At 35.7% G+C, this 22732-nt stretch overlaps 1 protein-coding gene across 3 annotated transcripts in view; it reads left to right on the forward strand.

The window, feature by feature from the left end:
* Positions 1–22732, forward strand: part of ALS2 (alsin Rho guanine nucleotide exchange factor ALS2) — a gene marked incomplete at both ends in the record, with an annotated part of 68775 nt that overhangs the window by 11701 nt on the left and 34342 nt on the right. For all 3 annotated transcript variants that reach the window (XM_079710338.1, XM_079710339.1, XM_079710340.1), the window contains 7 exons: positions 397–493; positions 9016–9093; positions 11999–12181; positions 13855–14026; positions 16029–16227; positions 17985–18050; positions 22398–22560. In XM_079710338.1, coding sequence (XP_079566464.1) covers positions 397–493; positions 9016–9093; positions 11999–12181; positions 13855–14026; positions 16029–16227; positions 17985–18050; positions 22398–22560 — 958 coding nt within the window. The remainder of the gene's footprint in view (positions 1–396; positions 494–9015; positions 9094–11998; positions 12182–13854; positions 14027–16028; positions 16228–17984; positions 18051–22397; positions 22561–22732) is intronic.

Genomic DNA, 22732 nt, shown 5'->3' on the forward strand with positions numbered 1-22732 from the left:
TATCTAAAACAGCCAGTTAATATAAATGTCTCTTTTATTCCTAGCAGAGTGAAAGCAACTAATGTGTTAAAAAAATGACAACTCCCCTCTTTGGTTATATTTCATTGTCCTGAGTATATTCTCTGCCATATGAATCATTCAGTTGTTTTATGATTCTTAACAGATTCTGAACTATGGTGGTTAATTAGTGATTAATAGACAAAAGATTAGGTTAAAACCATTAAAATATTTATATTTAGGAGTAGATTGAACATACATCCAGTATTTTTATCTTAATGTTTTCTTTTGAAATTTTTACTTGAAAGCACTTACTCCATAATTTGAGAAAGGCCATGATTCTTGCTGAGAATACTTCTTACTTTGAATTTTATGTGTGTGTGTATGTTTTTCTTTAAGGCTTCAACCATTGTGTGTAAAATGTCTGGATGGTAAAGAAGTAATCCATCTGGAGGCAGGTGGTTACCATTCTCTTGCACTTACTGCGAAATCCCAGGTAGGAGGCAAACTATTAAAAGCTGATCTTCATTTCATGGAGGGCCAACCTGATGAGATTGGACCATCATTTATTGAGTATATGCTGTGTGTCAGGCAACAATCCCGTATCTCATTTGATCTTTTCAGTGTTTTACATTGCACTGTATTATTTCCATTTTACAGGTGAGGAAAGGGAGGTTTAGAGAAATTATGTAACTTGGCTAAAGTCACACACGTGACTGTAGACTTTGGATTCAACATTGGCCTACTTGGCAAAGAAGCTTTCTATAACGTGCTCTTATGGAAAAATAGAACTGAGTTTTCTAGGGTATGGGTGAATTTCTGTTTTCTGATGAAGAAAATCCATATGTAAGACACTAAGAAACCAAAACGCATTTCTCTCTTAAAATTGTGGGACCTGAAAGTGACCTCCAGAATCATTTAAAACCATGCCCATATGCATAAACCCTCCTAAGGAAAGTAGTTTTTCAAACTTATTCTTAAATATATTCATATAATGATTCTTCATCAGTCCCTTTATCTTTTTAAGAAAAGTCAGTAAAAGATTCTAAAACCTTTAAGTGCTTTATTTTGACTATCACATAGTAGGATAGCCAAAAAGCTATTATAGCTCATATAAATAAATATAAATATTAGGAAAGAAAAGGATAATTTTATTATTATTAACATGATGAATCATCAAAAAGGCTTAAAAATAAGAAATTAGGAAGGTAGCAAGTTACAAAATAAGCAAGGTGAAGAAAGCATACTTGGGGAAAAAGAAGCTGTTCACAATTACAACAAAAGTATTAAGGAAATAGGAACATCATTAATAGGAAAAGTGTAGAGCCCACATGACACAAATTCAAGAACTCTTCTAGTTATAAAAGAAAATAGGAGTAAAGAGAAATTTTATTTTTATTGTTATTTTTATTTTTTTGAATTTTTGAATTTTATTTTATTTATTTTTTTATACAGCAAGTTCTTATTAGTCATCCATTTTATACATATCAGTGTATACGTGTCAACCCCAATCGCCCAATTCAGCACACCACCATCCCCACCCCACCGCGGTTTTCCCCTCCTTGGTGTCCATACGTTTGTTCACTACATCTGAGTCTCAACTTCTGCCCTGCAAACCGGTTCATCTGTACCATTTTTCTAGGTTCCACATACATGCGTTAATATACGATATTTCTTTTTCTCTTTCTGACTTACTTCACTCTGTTTGACAGTCTCTAGATCCATCCACATCTCAACAAATGACTCAGTTTCATTCCTTTTTATGGCTGAGTAATATTCCATTGTATATATGTACCACAACTTCTTTATCCATTCGTCTGTCGATGGGCATTTAGGTTGCTTCCATGACCTGGCTATTGTAAATAGTGCTGTAATGAACATTGGGGTGCATGTGTCTTTTTGAATTATGGTTTTCTCTGGGTATATGCCCGGTAGTGGGATTGCTGGATCATATGGTAATTCTATTTTTAGTTTTGTAAGGAACTTCCATACTGTTCTCCATAGTGTCTGTATCAATTTACATTCCCACCAACAGTGCAAGAGGGTTCCCTTTTCTCCACAACCCTTCCAGCATTTGTTGTTTGTAGATTTTCTGTTGATGCCCATTCTAACTGGTGTGAGGTGATACCTCATTGTAGTTTTGATTTGCATTTCTCTAATAATTAGTGATGTTGAGCAGCTTTTCATGTGCTTCTTGGCCATCTGTATGTCTTCTTTGGAGAAATGTCTAAGTCTTCTGCCATTTTTGGATTGGCTTGTTTGTTTCTTTAGTATTGAGCTGCATGAGCTGTTTATATATTTTGGAGATTAATCCTTTGTCCGTTGATTCGTTTGCAAATATTTTCTCCCATTCTGAGGGTTGTCTTTTCGTCTTTTTTATGGTTTCTTTTGCTGTGCAAAAGCTTTGAAGTTTCATTAGGTCCCATTTGTTTATTTTTCTTTTTATTTCCATGACTCTAGGAGGTGGATCAAAAAAGATTTTGCTGTGATTTATGTCAAAGAGTGTTCTTCGGGGCTTCCCTGGTGGTGCAGTGGTTGAGAGTCCGCCTGCCAATGCAGGGGACACGGGTTGGTGCCCCGGTCCAGGAAGATCCCACATGCCACAGAGCGGCTAGGCCCGTGAGCCATGGCTGCTGAGCCTGTGCGTCCCGAACCTGTGCACCACAATGGGAGAGGCCACAACAGTGAGAGGCCCGTGTACCACAAAAAAAAAAAAAAAAAAAAAAAGAGTGTTCTTCCTATGTTTTCCTCTAAGGCTTTTATAGTGTCCAGTTTTACATTTAGGTCTCAAATCCATTTTGAGTTTATTTTTGTGTATGGTGTTAGGGAGTGTTCTAATTTCATTCTTTTACATGTAGCTGTCCAGTTTTCCCAGCACCACTTATTGAAGAGGCTGTCTTTTCTCCATTGTATATCTTTGCCTCCTTTGTCAAAGATTAGTTGACCGTAGGTGCATGTGTTTATCTCTGGGTTTTCTCTCTTGTTCCATTGATCTATGTTTCTGTTCTTGTGCTAGTACCATATTGTCTTGATTACTGTAGCTTTGTAGTATAGTCTGAAGTCAGGGAGTCTGACTCCTCCAGCTCTGTTTTTCCCTCAAGACTGCGTTGGCTATTCGGGGTCTTTTGTGTCTCAGTACAACTTTTGAGATGATTTGTTCTAGTTCTGTAAAAAATGCCACTGGTAATTTGATAGGGATTGAATTGAATCTTTAGATTGCTTTGGGTAGTATAGTCATTTTCACAATATTGATTCTTCCAATCCAAGAACATGGTATATCTCTCCATCTGTTGGTATCATCTTTAATTTCTTTCATCAGTGTCTTATAGTTTTCTGCATGCAGGTCTTTTGTCTCCCTAGGTAGGTTTATTCCCAGGTATTTTATTCTTTTGGTTGCAGTGGTAAATGGGAATGTTTCCTAAATTTCTCTTTCAGATTTTTCCTCATTAGTGTATAGGAATGCAAGAGATTTCTGTGCGTTAATTTTGTATCCTGCAACTTTACCGAATTCATTGATTAGCTCTAGTAGTTTTCTGGTGGCATTTTTAGGATTCTCTATGTATAGTATCATGTCATCTGCAAACAGTGACAGTTTTACTTCTTCTTTTCCAATTTGTATCCTTTTATTTCTTTCTTTTTCTCTGATTGCCATGGCTAGGACTTCCAAAACTATGTTGAATGATAGTGGCGAGAGTGGACATCCTTGTCTTGTTCTTGATCTTAGGGGAAATGCTTTCAGTTTTTCACCATTGAGAATGATGTTTGCTGTGGGTTTGTCATACATGGCCTGTATTATGTTGAGGTAGGTTCCCTCTATGCCCACTTTCTGGGGAGTTTTTATCATAGATGGGTGTTGAATTTTGTCAAAGGCTTTTTCTGCATCTATTGAGATGATCATATGGTTTTTATCTTCAACTTGTTAATATGGTGTATCACATTGATTGATTTGCATATATTGAAGAATCCTTGCATCCCTGGGATAAATCCTGCTTGATCATGGTGTATGTTCCTTTTAACGTGTTGTTGGCTTCTGTTTGCTAGTATTTTGTTGAGGATTTTTGCATCTATATTCATCAGTGATATTGGTCTTTAATTTTCTTTTTTTGTAGTATCTTTGTCTGGTTTTGGTATCGGGGTGATGATGGCCTCATACAATGAGTTTGGGAGTGTTCCTTCCTCCGCAATTTTTTGGAGAGTTTGAGAAGGATGGATGTTAGCTCATCTCTAAATGTTTGATAGAATTCACCTGTGAAGCCGTCTGGTCCTGGACTTCTGTTTGTTGGAAGATATTTAATCACAGTTTCAATTTCATTACTTATGATTGGTCTGTTCCTATCTTCTATTTCTTCCTGGTTCAGCCTTGGAAGGTTATACCTTTCTAAGAATTTGTCCATTTCTTCCAGGTTGTCCATTTTATTGGCATAGAGTTGCTTGTCGTAGTCTCTTAGGATGCTTTGTATTTCTGTGGTGTCTTTTGTAACTTCTCCTTTTTCATTTCTAATTTTATTGATTTGAGTCCTCTCCCTCTTTTTCTTGATGAGTCTGGCTAATGGTTTATCAATTTTGTTTATCTTCTCAAAGAACCAGCTTTTAGTTGTATTGAACTTTGCTATTGTTTTCTTTCTTTCTATTTCATTTATTTGTGCTCTGATATTTATGATTTCTTTTCTTCTGCTAACTTTGGGTTTTGTGTGTTCTTGTTTCTCTAGTTCCTTTAGGTGTAAGTTTAGATTGTTTATTTGAGATTTTTCTTGTTTCTTAAGGTAGGTTTGTATAGCTATAAACCTCCCTCTTAGAACTGCTTTTGCTGCATCCCATAGGTTTTGGATTGTTGTGTTTTCATTGTCATTTGTCTCTAGGTATGTTCTGATTTCCTCTTTGATATCTTCAGTGATCTCTTGGTTATTTAGTAACGTATTGTTTAGCCTCCATGTGTTCATGTTTTTTACGTTTTTTCCCCTGTAATTCATTTCTAATCTCATAACATTGTGGTCAGAAAAGATGCTTGATATGATTTCAATTTTCTTAAATTTACTGAGACTTGATTTGTGACCCAAGATGTGATCTATCCTGGAGAATGTTCTGTGTGCACTTGAGAAGAAAGTGTAATCTGCTGTTTTTGGATGGAATGTCCTATAAATATCAATTAAATCTATCTGGCTTATTGTGTCATTTAAAGCTTCTGTTTCCTTATTTATTTTCATTTTGGATGATCTGTCCATTGGTGTAAGTGAGGTGTTAAAGTCCCCCACTATTACTGTGTTACTGTCGATTTCCTGTTTTATAGCTGTTAGCAGTTGCCTTATGTATTGAGGTGCTCCTATGTTGGGTGCATATATATTTATAATTGTTATATCTTCTTGGATTGCTCCGCTTATCATTATGTAGTATCCTTCCTTGTCTCTTGTAACATTCTTTATTTTAAAGTCTATTTTATCTGATATGAGTATTGCTATTCCAGCTTTCTTTACATTTGCATTTGCATAGAATATCTTCTTCCATCCCCTCACTTTCAGTCTGAATGTGTCCCTAGGTCTGAAGTGGGTCTCTTGTAGACAGCATATATATGGGTCTTATTTTTTTATCCATTCAGCAAGCCTGTGTCTTTTGGTTGGAGCATTTAATCCATTCATGTTTAGGGTAATTATTGATATGTATGTTCCTATGACCATTTTCTTAATTGCTTTGGGTTTGTTTTTGTAGGTCCTTTTCTTCTCTTGTGTTTCCCACTTAGAGAAGTTCCTTTAGCATTTGTTGTAGAGATGGTTTGGTGGTGCTGAATTCTCTTAGCTTTTGCTTGTCTGTAAAGTTTTTGATTTCTCCATCAAATCTGAATGAGATTGTTGCCAGATAGAGTAATCTTGGTTGTAGCTTCTTCCCTTTCATCACTTTTAGTATATCATGCCACTCCCTTCTGGCTTGTCGAGTTTCTGCTGGGAAATCAGCTGTTAATCTTATTGGAGTTCCCTTGTATGTTATTTGTCGTTTTTCCCTTGCTGCTTTTAATAATTTTTCTTTGTCTTTAATTTTTGCGAATTTGATTACTATGTGTCTTGGCATGTTTCTCCTTGGGTTTACCCTGTATGGGACTCTCTGCGCTTCCTGGATTTGGGTGGCTATTTCCTTTCCCATGATAGGGAAGTTTTCAACTATACTCTCTTCAAATATTTTCTCTGGTCCTTTCTCTCTCTCTTCTCCTTCTAGGACCCCTATAATGCAAATGTTGTTGCGTTTAATGTTGTCCCAGAGGTCTCTTGGCTGTCTTCATTTCTTTTCATTCTTTTTTCTTTATTCTGTTTGCAGCAGTGAATTCCACCATTGTGTCTTCCAGGTCACTTATCCATTCTTCTGCCTCAGTTATTCTGCTATTGATTCCTTCTAGTGTAGTTTTCATTTCAGTTATTGTCTTGTTCATCTCTGTTTATTTGTTCTTTAATTCTTCTAGGTCTTTGTTAAACATTTCTTGCATCTTCTCGATCTTTGCTTCCATTCTTTTTCCGAGGTCCTGGATCATCTTCACTATCATTATTCTGAATTCTTTTTCTGGAAGGTTGCCTATCTCCACTTGATTTAGTTGTGTTTCTGGGGTTTTATCTTGTTCCTTCATCTGGTACATAGCCCTCTGCCTTTTCGTCTTGTTTGTCTTTCTGTGAATGTGGTTTTTGTTCCACAGGCTGCAGGATTGTAGTCAAGAAATTTTATTTTTAGATGAGAAGAATCAACGTTGCAAAAATACCATTTCTCCTAGATTATTAAATCAGTAGAGTGTAAATTCAGTACAATCCCCAAATATTCCAATAGAATATTTACAGCCTAATAAAATGATTCCCAAAATTATTCTAGGAGAATAAACATAGGAGTTGCCACATAAATTCTGAAGAAGAACAGAAAGGAAGAGTAAGAATTAGTCTTATAAAATATATTATAACACTACAAACAGATTATTATAACAGAAATATACCTGTAGAATTGAAATAGACCCAAGTGTATGTGAGAATTTATTCTATGATAATAAGTGGGCATTTCAAATCAGGTGAAAAAACAAGACTGAGTGCTCAGTAAGTACTGTTAGAACCACTGGCTTCTTATTTACAGAAGAAAATTAAGATAACTTTACATATTCTAATTCCATATGGAGTAAAGATGTAGATTTTAAGAAATAAAACCTTACAGGTGTAAGAACACAGTTAGGTGATTTTTTTTCCAGTAATCTTAGGAGTAGAAAAAGACATGACATGAAAACCAGAAATTAGAAAGTGAAGGTGATATGTTTGTCTCCGTAATAATTCAGCAGTCCCACACAGCAAAAACTAAAACACAAACCAAAAAAACCCCATAAACTAAATTAAGATACATAACATATGGGGAAAAAATTTGTAACATATATGACTGTGTTATTACCTGATCCATAAAGAAAAATTGTGAAAGGACATTTGTATTTCATTCATAGAAGAAAAAATAGAAATGGCCAGCAACAAATGAAAAGATGGTCAACTACTCAGTAAGCAAATTTAAATTAAAACAAAATTTTCTCACCTATCATGTTAGCAAGTATTGCATTTAGTACTAAGTGTTGGTGAGAGTGTGGGGAAAAGGTACACACAGTGCTGGTGGGAATGGAATGTACACTGGACTTTGCTGGAAGACAGTTTGTCAGTATGTATCAAAAATCAGAATGTGTGTGTTCATTGACCCAGAGTTCTTTGCCTAGGAACTTATCTTAAGGAAATATATACACTAATATATATACCCAAGGGTTTTTGTGTGTGTGTGTGTGTGGTATGCGGGCCTCTCACCACTGTGGCCTCTCCTGTTGCGGAGCACAGGCTCCGGACATGCAGGCTCAGTGGCCATGGCTCACGGGCCCAGCCGCTCTGCGGCATGTGGGATCCTCCCAGACCGGGGCATGAACCTGTGTCCCCTGCATCGGCAGGCAGACCCCCAACCACCGCGCCACCAGGGGAGCCCTATCCAAGGATTTTTAATGTAATTTTTATATTAAATAATTGGAAAGAAATTATTAATAGATGTACTTACTTCATTAGGTAATTGATTAAACTACACCCACAGTGGAATTTTATGTAGTTATTATAAATGATATTGTAGCTCTATACTTGTTGCCCTAGAAAAATGTCAATGCAGAGCATTACATAAAAAACATCAGGTCACAAAACAGCATTGATAGTAGAGTCCCATTTTGTATATTCATTATATCTAGTAGATATTGAAATTTCTGGAATTATAGTGATACATGTGTATGTTCCTAAAACAAGGTAGTATCAGTAGTTATCTCTAAGTGGTTGATTCATCAGTGGTTTTCACTTTCTTTTTATTTCTTCATACTGTCACAGTCTTGTACAGTGATCATGAATTGCTTTTATAATCAGAATAAACAAAACCATTTTCATTAAACATAGCCATTGCAATCTGGTTGTTTTTTGTCTGTAGTGGAGCATAGGTATTTGTGTGTCTCCTACAGCAACTCTTCATGTATAAAAAGGCTCTCTAGTCATTCCATAGTGCTCCTATCCACAGAGTAAAGAATCATGATTACTTTTTCTTCATGGTACTTACCTTTTTTAAAAAAAATCGCTTTCTTTGTAAGAGGCAGTATAGGATAGTTCCCGGGATTAAATCCTGGCCCTGCTGCTTACAAATTTGCGACCTACCTGGGCCAATTTCCTTATTAAAAAAAGGGTTCTTATGATAATGAAACATTAATTAATACACAGAAAGTATATTCAGAACAACGCCTGGCAGGTAATAACTCCCCCAAAATATTAGTTACTGTTATTATTAGTCCTTGGAGTGTGTCTTAACTATGTACTCTATCTCCCCATTATCTCAGTCTTGTTTTAAAGTGAATTTTCTTAATATTTTTTATTCTAAAGAGTGGAAAGACTAGTGTAAGTAATTTGTGTGTAACTGTTGGTATATATATGTTATTACAAAAGTTCAGAATTGACATGGAAACTCAGAGTCACATCTCTTACCTACTTTCCTGTTGTTTTCTAATAGGTTTACTCATGGGGTAGCAATACCTTTGGTCAACTTGGGCATTCCGATTTTCCAACAACAGTTCCTCGTCTTGTAAAGGTACTTTAGTGAATTTGATAACTTTTATAGCAACTTATTCCAGAATTCTAAGTTAGAACACTTTATATTTCTCCATTTCTTGTTTTACAAAATTAGGAGAATTGTATACTTGTAACCTAAGTTTGTTATGATGTACATTAAAATTTAAAAAAAAAAGTGAAGCCACTTGTTTTCAGGCTAAATGTTTCCTTTTTTTTTGATGTGTTAGTTTATATTTCTTTTCTTCTTGGCTTCATTGAGCATTCATAGTTTTTTTTTTTTTAATAAAAATGAACAAGTTCATTCTTTTAAAGCAAATGTTTCTAGCACTGTGATGTTGACTTTTGAGCTTTATACTACCAAATAATGCCTACTCTTTGACTTCTCGCCTAAGTTTGACTTTTATTTTAAGTGTGACTTTTATATAACATTATTTGATGGTTTGTTTAGTTTTGTTTGTTTTGTTTTTACATACATAGTAGTAAAACCTTTTTGTAACCCTTTTAATTTTCTATAGGGAAGCTAAAAGCATAGATAATTTCTTCACTGCTGTGTGAATTGGTTTTAGTTTATGTAATGCTATTCAGAGATTGGTAACTTCTAGTCCCTTTGGTGCAGTTTTAGAGGACTGTTTCTCAACCTTTTTTTCTGCCACAGCGTCCTGCAGAAATACAAAATTCATCAATAGTATTGACTCCTTATATAAGATTTGTTTGTTTTGGGGGATGTTGTTGACAGGGAGTAGGCATGCTGCTAGCCTGGTAAGCTAACAGAATGGAATGTGGAGCTCATGTATTCATAGTTTGATTCTGATATCTCCCCTATCCCAACACATGCTCTCTCCACTGAGAGTAATAGAGACTAAAAAAGTATAGTTACTTCTGTTTCAGGAACATCATTCACATATAAGCTATAGTTAATACATATTCTGCTGATTCATGTATTCAGTGTACACTATGCGTCCATCACTATATAAGACCTTTACATGCTGCCTTTCCTTCCAGTGAACTTAATTTTACTGGGAAGAAAAGACTTAAATAAAACATTAGGGAACAGTTGTTAATTCTAGCTCCAATCTTAAATATTTTCAGCATAAAACATTTTAGTAGTAAGCTATTCAATTTCTGATATTTTATCACAAATAAAAATATGGTAACTCACTGTTCCTTGTTTTCTGTTATTTGAATAAAGTAGAATATGCATCTATTCATACTAAGGAAACTTGTAATATAGCATGGAGACGCTGGAAATACAATTTTTATTTAAAATTTTAGAGTCAGACAAGAGAGAATAGAATTTGTTATAAGGTTTTAGTTTCATTACTCTTTAACTGTGCGTATGAAAATACAACATCATTATTTTGGTTTTTATTTGGGGGAAGGGTGAGAAAAACATTTTGAAGTCATTTAAATTAATATGTGAATTAAAGTCAAGGCAGAGTGAGATCTGAATTAGTTTTTTTTTTTTTTTTTTGCGGTAGGCGGGCCTCTCACTGTTGTGGCCTCTCCCCTTGCGGAGCACAGGCTCCGGAGCACAGGCTCAGTGGCCATGGCTCACGGGCCTAGCCGCTCTGCGGCATGTGGGATCTTCCCAGACCGGGGCACGAACCCGTGTCCCCTGCATCGGCAGGCGGACTCTCAACCACTGCGCCACCAGGGAAGCCCCTGAATTAGTTTTGATTAGAGATTAAGAAGACGACTCTCTCCTCCTCCAAAAATTTTAATTAATTCTTTGCAAAACCAACAGGAAGTCAGTTATTTGGATAGCCTGAATTTGAGAAGATAATGTCATGCTGGAAGAGGTTAACTATAAAGTAGTGGAGACGTGTGTGTGCAAGCTCACACATACACACACACACACACACACACATTCACCTAATCACCTAGGATTTGAACCCTATCTAGACACAGAGAATCTAACAGATTAGAAGTTTTTTGCTTATTGTTATACGAGTCATGGCTGAAGCTGGGTCTGCAGGTTGGGGCAGTAGTTTTCATTAGCAGAACACTTCCTTCAAATGAAACCTTATGCAGAATCCCCTACATAAAACAGGTAACCGTGGAACTATAGTTGAAGGATGGAGGTGGGTTGGGGGCAAAACCCTGGTACCTGCCTTTCCATGGTGGCTTCTGAATCACTGTGTGGAATCCTAAGGTTTGAAAACCATTGATTTAAGGCAGTGGTTTTCAAACTTTTGCATACATCAGAATCACCTGGAGAGCTTGTCAAAGCAGGTTGCCCGGTCAGACCCCCCAGTAGCAATGTGGCCTGAGTGTGCATTTCTCACATGTTCCTAGATGATTGCTGCTGCTGCTGCTGCAAAGACTACTCGTTGAGCACCACTGGTCTAGGGGATCCATGTAGATGGGCTTCTAAGGGGTCCTGCCTGTTTCAACATCCTGGGACACAGTGAAGTCACATCAGAGAGGTAGTGAGTTCCAAGTGGGAAAACAACTTTAGCACCCACGGGTTTAGTTGGCCAGGATGGAATTTAGCCTTGTTAGATTTTCTTTTCACCTTGATTTTTGTGCACATAGCAGAATATGTATGGACAGAGGTGTGTCCTAGCTGTCAGAATAGGGCTCTAGAAGTTTCTGGGCCTTTGTAATACAAGCTGAGTCTGTGGCAACTCCCAAAAATAACAATGAAAAAATCAAGTCTATGGTTTTATCTTTTTAAATTTCCATTTTTCAGTTTTTTATGAAACAATCCAGTTCTAAATTTACAGGCTGAACAAGGGTTCCTTCTCACTCCTGCATCTGTTCTGCAGTTAATCGGGTACATTGCTGGGTGAGTTTTGCCGTCTTGAGATGTGGCTGACTTTGTACTCCACCTGTTCAAGTAACTTAACATTCCATTTCCCGTGGATTTGGAGTTCCATCAGATTCCTTCATCTCAGACAGACAATGTCCTCCTGTCGTTGCAGGTGAACAGTGAAAATGGAGTCTGGAGTGTAGCTGCAGGCCAGGATTATTCCCTGTTTTTAGTGGATACCGAAGACTTCCAGCCTGGATTATGTTACAGTGGCCGGCAGGACCCGACAGAAGGTGACAACCTTCCAGAGAATCACAGTGGTACTAAGACTCCAATACTTCTCTCCTGTAGTAAGGTGAACAGGAATTGGATCCTAAGGCCCACATTCTATAACACATGAGAAGTCTTTCGTTTCTGTTGCTTTTGTATGGTATGCCTATTATTAAGTGTCTCTGACCAATGTATTTAAAATTGCAAACCAACTTGCCACCCCCTTCTTTCCTTATCTCCTTTTCCTGCCTTATTTCTCTCCACAGTGCATATCATCATCTCACACACTATATAGTTCACTTATTTTGTCTATTGTCTGTCTTCCCTTACTGTAAGATTCATAAGAGTAAGGATTTTAGGCTCTCTCATTTACTGTTGGATCCTCATAGTAAATATTTCTATAAATATTTGTTGAATTAACACCCTCACATAGGGATATTAAAATACATATTTCACAGCAAAGTCTTCTGACTGTGTTCATGGAGTCCTCAGAGGTGAATCAGAATAGAAATTGAATAGATGAATTTTTAACTGTAAGTGGGAAGTAAAAATTGTAGGGGCCTGAGGTGGGCTCGTGGCAGACCTGACAGGCCACAGACAGTGCTCTTTTTCCCATCACTTCCCCTCTTTTCTTAGCTTTTCATTTTGTTTACTACTGTTTACTCATTTTTCCTTCATTGATCTGAATTTCTTTGCTTTCCTACTTCTTACCTCTTTTTCATAAACATAAAACCATTGGTTTGTTTCTGGTTTTCTTTTTCCCCACTTCAGTAACTCACACCCTCAAAGTGATACACTGCAAGGAAATTAACCCTCAAAGCTAGTACCTTCTGGATTTTTTATTCTTACTGACTAATATATCCTATGGATTGTTTTTTATCCTTTGTGTTTATTTTTCTGGCTAAATATGTAAGCTCTGAATGTATATAGGGGTGAGATCTTCCTTGCTAAAGGTAACACTGGCCAAGATTTGGTTCTTGACCTATATTAGACTGTTATTCCAGACATACTAATTGACTCTCTGTAGTTCTTGATCCTGACTCCACATTCCTCATTAAAGATTCCACAGTCCAGATAAAGGATGAAATAGGCTGATGAAAGGGATGAGACTCAATATGTGTCTTTAGTTACCATGGGCTATTAATAGTCTATTGGCCTGCAGCTTGGTTGCCTAGTTTAATAGGGATATGTGACAAAGGCATCAAAAGTTTTTATTCAGTGGTGTCATGAATAAATGACAAAATCCCCTTTTAAAGAAAACCCCTTTCTGTTGTACTTTTAAAAGATAGCTCCTAGATCGTTGATATTTTGACATACAGCATAGAGATCCTCTCTGCTCTCATCTATTTCATGCAAAAAGGGGTCCTGAGGCATGTGTCTGTATCATTTGGATCTTTGTATATTTAGAGGGTCTGTGGTTCTAACCACATGTAAAATGAAATAAAAGGTATTGTGGCAATAAATAATAGTATAGATGTATATAGTTATATATAGATCATGCTATAGATATATAACAACAATGTACTGGTAAACCAGCCCTAAAAATCAAAGTAAAACCAAAAGCTCTGATTTATAGTGTTTTCCAATTTTTTCTGGTAATTTCCCTATTGCCACTTTCAAACTGCTAACGATTTAATAAGCAACTTGCTGCAGAATTCCTGCATTGGCTCTCACCAGCTGAAATGAGCCAACTTCAGTGCCCAAATTGCTACTAATAAATTATATTTTATCTTTAATCTTTTTCTTTTTCTGTTTTAGCTTGGATATATAAGCAGAGTGACAGCAGGAAAAGACAGCTATCTAGCCTTGGTGGACAAAAACATTATGGGATATATTGCCAGTCTCCATGAGTTGGCTACTACAGAAAGACAGTTCTATTCAAAACTAAGTGATATCAAGTCTCAGGTTCTGAGGCCTCTTCTCAGTTTAGGTAAGTAGCACCTCCCCCCTCCCCTCTTTCCACCCACTCAATTATCAGGACTCTTGTTTTATCTGTTTTTTCTATATCACAAATAAAGAAAACTTTTTGTTTGAGTTATACTCTTCTCCTTTCTTTCCAGTCTCTTCTTTTGTGCACAGGTAGTCCACAACTTACAAACTATTTCCACTTCGCCAATAGCCCAGCTGCCCCTATCCTTCAACCCCCAGAGCTCCTTTCACTTGCGGAAGTAGAAAAATGGAGCTTTCAGAAGATTCATGGCAGAGAAACAGAACAACTTTGGGAGAGTTGATCCTAGGAGTCAGACTTCTAAACAACACTTCTAGCCCCGCTAGTCCTAAGATACCTTACATTATATGCTACCCAAATTTTTCATTTTCTTTGTTCTGGTTCTTAGAATTTTATCAAGTAGAACTTCATTTGGATTTACAAGTAGTCTCTAAAAATGTGGATAACTGTATGAGTGCTAAGTGTCTTACCCAACATTAGCAGGAATTGATTAAATCTGATCCCTTTTCTTAGCTGTAATCAGTTACAAGAGAGATTGAAGATAAGGAGATAATATGGGGAAAATAGATTACAATAGTCCTAGATGGGGTGCTACTGTCCAGATATACTAGGGTATAGCATATAGACCCCACTTGGGGTATCGAGGTTAGAAAGGAATGCAAAATGGAGATGAGGGTGGGCTGTTAAAGGTTAATTTCCCATAGTTCAAAAATTTTTCAGGATTTGGCCTTACACTCAGAAGATGGACAGGATTTTTTTTTTCTCTTTCTTTCTCCTGAACTCCTTGACCCACTGTGTGGACACAGAATTCAGACCAATACTGTAGTACTTAAATTCTGCCTTGTTTATACCTCATTTTTCCACTTTAAGGTGACGTTGGCTTGTGTAGATCAGCCCATTATTTTTAATGGGAAAACGCCTACTTTTTTTTTTTTTTTTTTTATTGGAGTATAGTTGCTTTTACTTATTTATTTATTTTTTAATTGGAGTATAGTTGCTTGTATTTATTTATTTTTTAATTGGAGTATAGTTGCTTTTCTATTTTTCAAACACCTAACTTATAGTCTTTCCAAATTCAATCCCTTTGTAAGTTGGGGACTATCTGCTTGTTTTTGTTTTTAATATGTTTTGCTTTTTTAAATGTTGTAGAGTTCCTGTTCTATAAATTCCCCTCCAGTGGGTGGGCTCAACACCCCAGGATGTTGGCAAGGGATATGGAAGCAATCCAAGCTGGAAGCTTCCTGGATTGCTCTGAAAGGAAAGTGAAACTTGCCGTTTTCCTGTTCTGATTCCTGATTTCTTTGTTGGCTTTAGCTGGTCTGCTCATCGACCTCACTGCTTGGAGAAAAGTCCTACAAATTGGGAACTTTGGACTGGGAAAAAGCAATAATCTCCTAATGCCCTCTATAAAGTTAAGAGTGACGAAGGCAGTCTGATTTTTTGATTGCTTTGTCTGCAGTGAAGGGTTGGACTTGTCCAAGGGACAAGTAGAGCAGAAGTCAGTGCAAAAGTTGAAAATGTTAACCAAGATATAGCTATAGAAGTGAGTTTAATTCCTGGCTGTCACTAACCAGTTGTGTGAAATTAGATAATTCACTTCCTTTCTCTTGGCCTTAGATGACATCTTCAAAATGAGAGGAGAATTGGATTAGCACAGTGGTTCTCAAATTTGGCTGGTCTTCAGAATTGCTGGAAGGCACTTAAAAAAAAAAATCCATTGGGGGATCTTAACTCTGGCCTACTGAGTCAGAATCTGTAGGGTCCTGTGAATGTTTTTAACAGGTTCCTCAAATGACTGGATACTGTGATCTCTGAATTTGCTTTTTTTTTTTTAACACTGATTATTTAAGTTCCATAGTTGAGAGTACATCTCAACACGTTAAGTATTTTTAGAAGAGGGAAGTTCGTAATCTTGGTCATAAAAAAGTATTCAGATAATGAATCTTTAGGTTATGTTATCATCATCATCATCATTTTGTTCCAGAAAATTTGGGCACTGCAAGTACAGTCCAGCTGTTGCAGGAGGTGGCAAGCCGGTTCAGCAAGCTCTGTTACCTAATTGGTCAACATGGAACCTCACTGAGCAGCTTCCTTCAGGGGATAAAGGAAGCCAGGAGTTTGGTCATCCTGAAGCATGCGAGTCTCTTCTTGGATAGTTATACAGAGCAAGTATCCAGTCCTGTGTCATGTTCAGTCTCTGCAGGGTTATTCTGCCAAGGAGAACAGCTCCTTAATCAGAAGAGACTAGATTAGGGAGAGTGCTATAAGGTAATAGAAATTGCAAAGCAGCGTTTTAATCTTAAGACAACTATAGTTCTGCATCGCTAAAATTTTAGTTTGCTCTAAGAGGGGAAAAAAGATTTCAGTATAATGCATTCTCAAATTTCCTTCTGTATTCTAGCAGAATGATTGACAGCGTACTTAGTTTACAAAGAAGTATTATAATAAATATGGTTCTTTAGAGAACAATTTTGTTTCCTGAAGTAAATTATACTAAAATGTGAGGAAATAGGTAACTAAGCAGTTATTTTAAGACCAACTGTTGATTGTAAACATGGAGCTCTTCCAGTGCCTGCTTTTCACTGTTGTGTACATAGAGAGTTTAAAGACCAAACTATCTTTAGAATAATGATATTTTTGTGATAAAACCTAAGATAGTGATCCAAGGTTCTTTTCATGTTTTTCAAGTAAAATATCCCAACTGTATTTGAAATTTTAAGTATTTCTCACTTTTTCTTATGTGAGGCATAATTTAAGTGTTATTTTAATGTATATTAGGTCCTGCTGTTGTTCTGAAGTGTAGATTTTAAAGTCACCCATAATCCTACCACCAGAAATAACCATTGTTAATAATCTTAGTGTATCTCCTTTCAGACTTAACGCATATATGTGCAGATAGATGTATGTGATTTTAGTTCTAAGCAAAATTGAATATATTTGAAGCTATGGTCTGGGAGGAAATACCCTGATTAGAGTCTTTTAAGTCATCATATTTCAGATATAAAAAAAGTAGCATAATGTGATACGAATTTACTTTTTTAAACTAGATTTTTGTGTGTGTGAAAGTTCAGCTTTGACTAGTATTAATTTTTCTTTTTTGACTTGTACAGATCTCATAATGTATTTCTTCTTTTTCTGCTCTGATACGTCAGGACTTATGCTTGGAAATGCTTTTATTTTGATACCTTGGGCTTTTTAAAAAAATATAATAATGTATTCATATAGATCAGGCAAGTAAAAAAATCTTGATTTGTTTATGAATTTTTAAAACTATTTTTAATTGTGGTAAAATACACATAACATAAAATTTACCACTGTAACCATTTTTAAGTGTTCAGTACCTTGGGCTGGTCTTAGTAGGAATTTGCCTTCTCTCTCAAAGTCAATTGATTCCATTTGCCGGCCCGGGAGTGTGAAAGAAATGTACACGGTGCAAAGCAGTATTTCAAGACTTATTCTTTAACTGTACATCAGTACTTAACCAACATTTTCTAACCCTTTTTCACTTAAGCTCCTTTAACATATTTTCTTACCTTCTCTATTGTTTATTTCTGAAGACTTAATTGGGAAACCTAAAGAGAAGATTAGAGAAAATTTTTATTAAAAATCCAACAATTTTAGTCATCTTTCTCATGTTTGTTAAGTTACCAAAGTAAAATCTACCAAGTAAATTCTCGCATCTTCTGCATAACTTTAGGTGTTTTAAAAAAAATTCCTATTAACATCTTTACTGAAATGGCCTTTTTCTCCTGACTGTTGTGATCATGTAACTTGCCCTTCTCTTCAGTCCTTTATAGTTCATGAATGTTAGCATCACAAAAGTTCTGAAACTCGCTGATGAGATTCCAAGAAGTATCTATTCCAGATGCATGTTCAAAAACTCTGAAGAGCAAATTTACTTTTTAACACTAATATGCATGTGTTTTCTTTTTTGCTCAAGGTATTGCACATCTATTACAAATTTCCTGGTTATGGGAGGATTCCAGCTTCTTGCTAAACCCGCCATGTAAGCAAATACATACTTTACAGTTATTATTCTAACAACCAAAGATCATGTTTTATAGCATTCTGTGTTTTTGAGTGCCCAGGAAAAGCTTTGACTTGGTCCTTTTGCCAAACAAATCAAAATGTAGACTTTCACTAAATCTTATAAAAGATAGGTTTTATTAGCTCCTTATTATCATTGGAAGTAGCATGGTATTGAAAAAGCCACAAGATCTGTGTCCTTCTTTACTGCTACCACTGATTATCCCCAAGACTTTGGACAGCTCTCCTCACAAAATTGAGCCTAACTTTTTTTCTCTGAAAAATGGGAATGTTCTCTCCCCAGTTGTGAGGAACAAATATTTATGTGATGGTACAGAGAAAAGTGCAGAGTGTTACACAAATGCAAAGTTTTTGCGTTTAGTCTCTGGATAAGTAATAAATATAAAAGCCCCTTGCATGAGCCAGCCATTCTGAACTGTGTAGTTTCTCAACAAGTGTTGACCTAGCAAGAAAGACAGGTTTAAAAAATCAGTTATATTTTAATAGTAAACATTTCAAATATATACTCACAACCAAGATTGAAGTTTAAACCCAGATGTCAGTGTTTTACCATGTTTGCTTTTGATCTTATATCCTAATAGAAAGAATAGTAATGACTGTGTCTCATTTCTAGTTTTAAAGGGAATGCTTTTAATATTTCACCATTCAACATGATTGCCTTAGGTTTTTGGTAAATATTATTTATAGGGTTAAACAGCTCCCTTCTAAAACTTGAAGAGCAATTGATTTTTTAAAAATGTTAAATATCCTTGCGTTCCCAAGGTAAATTCAGTGCTCTTTATGTATTAGTTTTTAAATACATTTCTGGATTCAATTTGCTAATATTTAAGATGTTTGCATTTATATGAATATGATGTTTTCCTTCTCTTCTGAACTTGCCCAGTTTTGGTAAGAGGATTGTAGTAGTAATTATAAAATGAGTTAGGGTATTTCCTCTCTTTTTCTATCAAAATACAGATCAGGATTATCTGTACCTTGAAGATTTGGTAGAAATCATCTGTTAAAAAGCATGGTCTTCATGGGAGCATTTACTGTAGGGAGTTTTTAAGCTACTATTTGGTTTTTTTAATGAATAGGTCTGTTCAAGTCTTTATTTCTTCTTTCAGCTTTAATTGTTTATACTTTTCTGGAAAATTGTTTCAAATTTATTGGCATAATCTTTTTATCATTGTCTTAAGATGTGTTCACCTCTATAATTTGTTGTAGCTCCTATTTTTCATCCCTATTATTATTTATTTGAGCCTTTTATCTTTTTATCTTGGTCAGTCTTATCAGCAGCTTATCCTTTTTTGTTACTCTTTTCAAAGATTAAGCTGTAATTAATCCTTTCCTTTCTTTGTTTTCTGTTTCACTAATTTCTTTTTTATTTCCTTCTACTTTCTTCATGTTCACCTGTTCATGTCTTCCAACTTCATGAGTTTAGCATTTAGTTCATTAATTTTTCAATCTTTTAATTTTTCTAAAGTTCTCATCTAAGGCTATAAATTTCCCTCTAAGTGTTGCTTTAGCTGTATGTAAAAAGTTTTGATCCATTTTGTTTTTGTAGTCATTCAGTTCTAAATATTTCTCTGATTTCCATCATGATTTGACTCATGTCACGTGCTCATTCATTTCCAAAATATAGGGGTTTGGCCTTCATTTTTTAAATGACAGGTTAAAGAATGTTATATTTTAAACTTATGTAGTAATTTTTAAATCCTTGATATTGCTATTTTGTTTAATATTAATATTGTGACACTGCTTTCTGTTCTTTTACTTTTTAGCCCTTCTGTAATGTAACCTTTCTCTAGTATTTCAGAGTCGAGTTCTCAAGGGTTGACCTGATTCCTTGTTAGAGCAGCTAAAGCAAATGACATAAGTGAAAGCCTCTTGCGAGAGCCTGGACAAGTGGAAAGCAATTAATGAACTCTGGGTGACTCTGAGCTATGGAAGCAGATATTAAGTTTGGATTTGGGCAGCATTTCCTAAACAGTGGTTCATGAACCCCAGGGTTTTACATAGTTAAAGACAGTAATAACATTTTTTAACTTCTATTTGCAAAATCAGTAATTTAAGTTACTTTAAGGTATTCATTTAAAAAGAGAACACGTTGAGAATCTCTAGAGTATAGCTAGTGAGCCCATGGGCAATTAGTGAATCTGCCTAAGCTTTCATCACTTAGCTGGTTTATCACTTAGCCATTCACCTCAGGCTAGCCTGGTGGTTTGATCATCAGATATATATATATTTAATATTGTGGTAAAATATACGTAGCATTTATCATTTTAACCATTCCTAAGTGTATGGTTCTGTGGCATCAAGCACATTCAGATGTTGTGTAAACCACTGTCTCTACACAAAACTTTTTATCATCCCCAACAAAAATTCTGTACCCATTAAACAGAGACTCCCCCCACCCCAGCCCCTGGTAACCTCTACTCCCTGTTTTTATGAATTTGCCTGCTCTAGGTACCATATAAGTGGAATCATAGTAGTTGTCCTTCCGTGTCTGGCTTATTTCCCTAAGTATAATGTTTTCAAGGTCCATCCATGTGGTAGCATATACCAAAATTTCATTTCATTATATGTCTGAATAATATTCCATTGTATGTATATACCACATTTTGATTATCCATTCATCTGTCAATGGACACTTGGGTTGTTTTTACCTTTAATATATTTATTTTTTGAGTAACAAGTGCAAACCTAGCCATATAAGGAAAGAACAATATTGCTGCTATTGGATTCAAAACTCCCAAGAGAAGATAAGCTTAACAGAGTAGTTCGGGTTTTCTGAGAGCATACTAGGGCCCCTTTTGGGAAAGTCTATAGGCAAGGACTTGAGTGAGTCCAGAAAGGTAATAGGGATTTACAGGTGTTGGAACATTTCTGGTCTAGTACTGGGCATCCAGAAGAAATGTGGTCAGAGGGAGTATGTGTTCACCATTTACCACCTCCATCTCTCAGGAGCAGGTCAAAGCAGAATACTTCTGTAGGGTTAAATAAGTTTCCCCAGCTGCTCTCAGCAATAGAATGTGGTGGAGGAAGTAGGAACATCCAACAAGTCAATGTAAACAAAATCTGGGCCATGTTCCTCGGGGCACGCTCTCTTAATTGCATTATTAAGCAGTCCACTTTGTGTCATTGAACTTATGGGTTCCAGGAAATTAATACATATTTTTCCATCTTTCTAAGATAAATTTTATAATTTCTGAGTTAAACATCTCTTTATTCCATAGTTCTCTATTCCACAGTCCACTTTGTGCCATTGAACTTATGGTTTCCTGGAAATTATTACATATGTTTCCATCTTTCTAAGATAATATTTTATAATTTCTGAGTTAAACATCTCTTTATTCCATAGTTCTCTAAGGGATTATAAAATTACTCATTTTTGCTTCATAGTCTTGTGTGACATTGTTTTGTTTGAAGCCTTGTAGCTGAGAATTGTAGTGTAGTGCTTGTAAAGCAGTCAGGGTAGTACCTGGCACATAATTATTGTTCATTAAGTGGCAGATAATGATTATTACTCTGTTCCACCAATTCTTAACTACTTTACAAATCTTTTAAGTGTTTTAGTCTGGTGAGCATAGTCTCAATGGGTTACTGATCAGCCTTAAAATTTGCAGTAAAATTTTAATTATGAACTTATATATAATTGAATATAAAAACTAAATGTTGGCTTCAGTTTGAAATGCTTTTGACGATCTCAGCATTGAAATCTGCACATGTAATTTGCTTTACTGTTTCCTGTTAATTGTAGTACTGGTATCTACAGCTTTTTATTACTGTTCTGTAATAAACTCTTATTAGATGATAAACAATTGAAAAAAAAAAGAAATTAGAAGTCTTTAAATATTCTATGCCAATTCTGTTAGAGCAAAGAGCTTTGTTTTTCCTCCAGTATTTCTGTGTAGCACAACTGACTAGAGCAGTTAGTCTTGCCATTTATTGCTATAACTTTTGGCTTGGAAATTAACAGGTAAATGTGTCAGCTGGTCTCCAATTATTCCCTGAAACTGTGGGATGTATGATTCATTTCTTAGAACTTCAGGCACAAGCCTGTGATTAACCATCTCTATTACGGAGTTACTATTGCTACCATTTGCTACTTTTTATACCCCCAAATCCCATTTTATAGGCAGGGAAATTCTTTTAATTACATTTGGTTTATTTCATTGTATTAATCTTCTGGTACTTTCTTTCTTAGCACCTAAAAATGTACATTTTGAAAAAGGTAGTATCAAGTGAAATATTTCTACTCAATATCATGCATGTCGTCAGTACCAAAATGATTAACTGAATCCCTTTTTTTCTCTACCTTCAGTGATTTCCTAAATAAAAACCAGGAACTATTGCAAGATTTATCAGAAGTGAATGTTGAAAACACCCAATTGATGGAAATATTGAATACCCTGTTTTTCTTGCCAATCAGACGACTTCATAATTATGCCAAAGTTTTGCTAAAGCTTGCTACTTGTTTTGAAGTGGTAAGCTCTCATGTATACCTCCTTTGGACACTTGGGAAGTCAAGGATCATAGTTTGTTTGTTTGAATAATGCTACCCCAAGATCTGTAACTACACTAATTTAATATTTATAACGTGTCTAAATTTATTTTTCTTCAGGGAAATGAAAGAAGAAAGTATGACTGTAGGTATAT

This window comes from Hyperoodon ampullatus (genome assembly GCF_949752795.1).
Source record: "Hyperoodon ampullatus genome assembly, chromosome: 8".
Lineage (NCBI taxonomy): Eukaryota > Metazoa > Chordata > Mammalia > Artiodactyla > Ziphiidae > Hyperoodon > Hyperoodon ampullatus.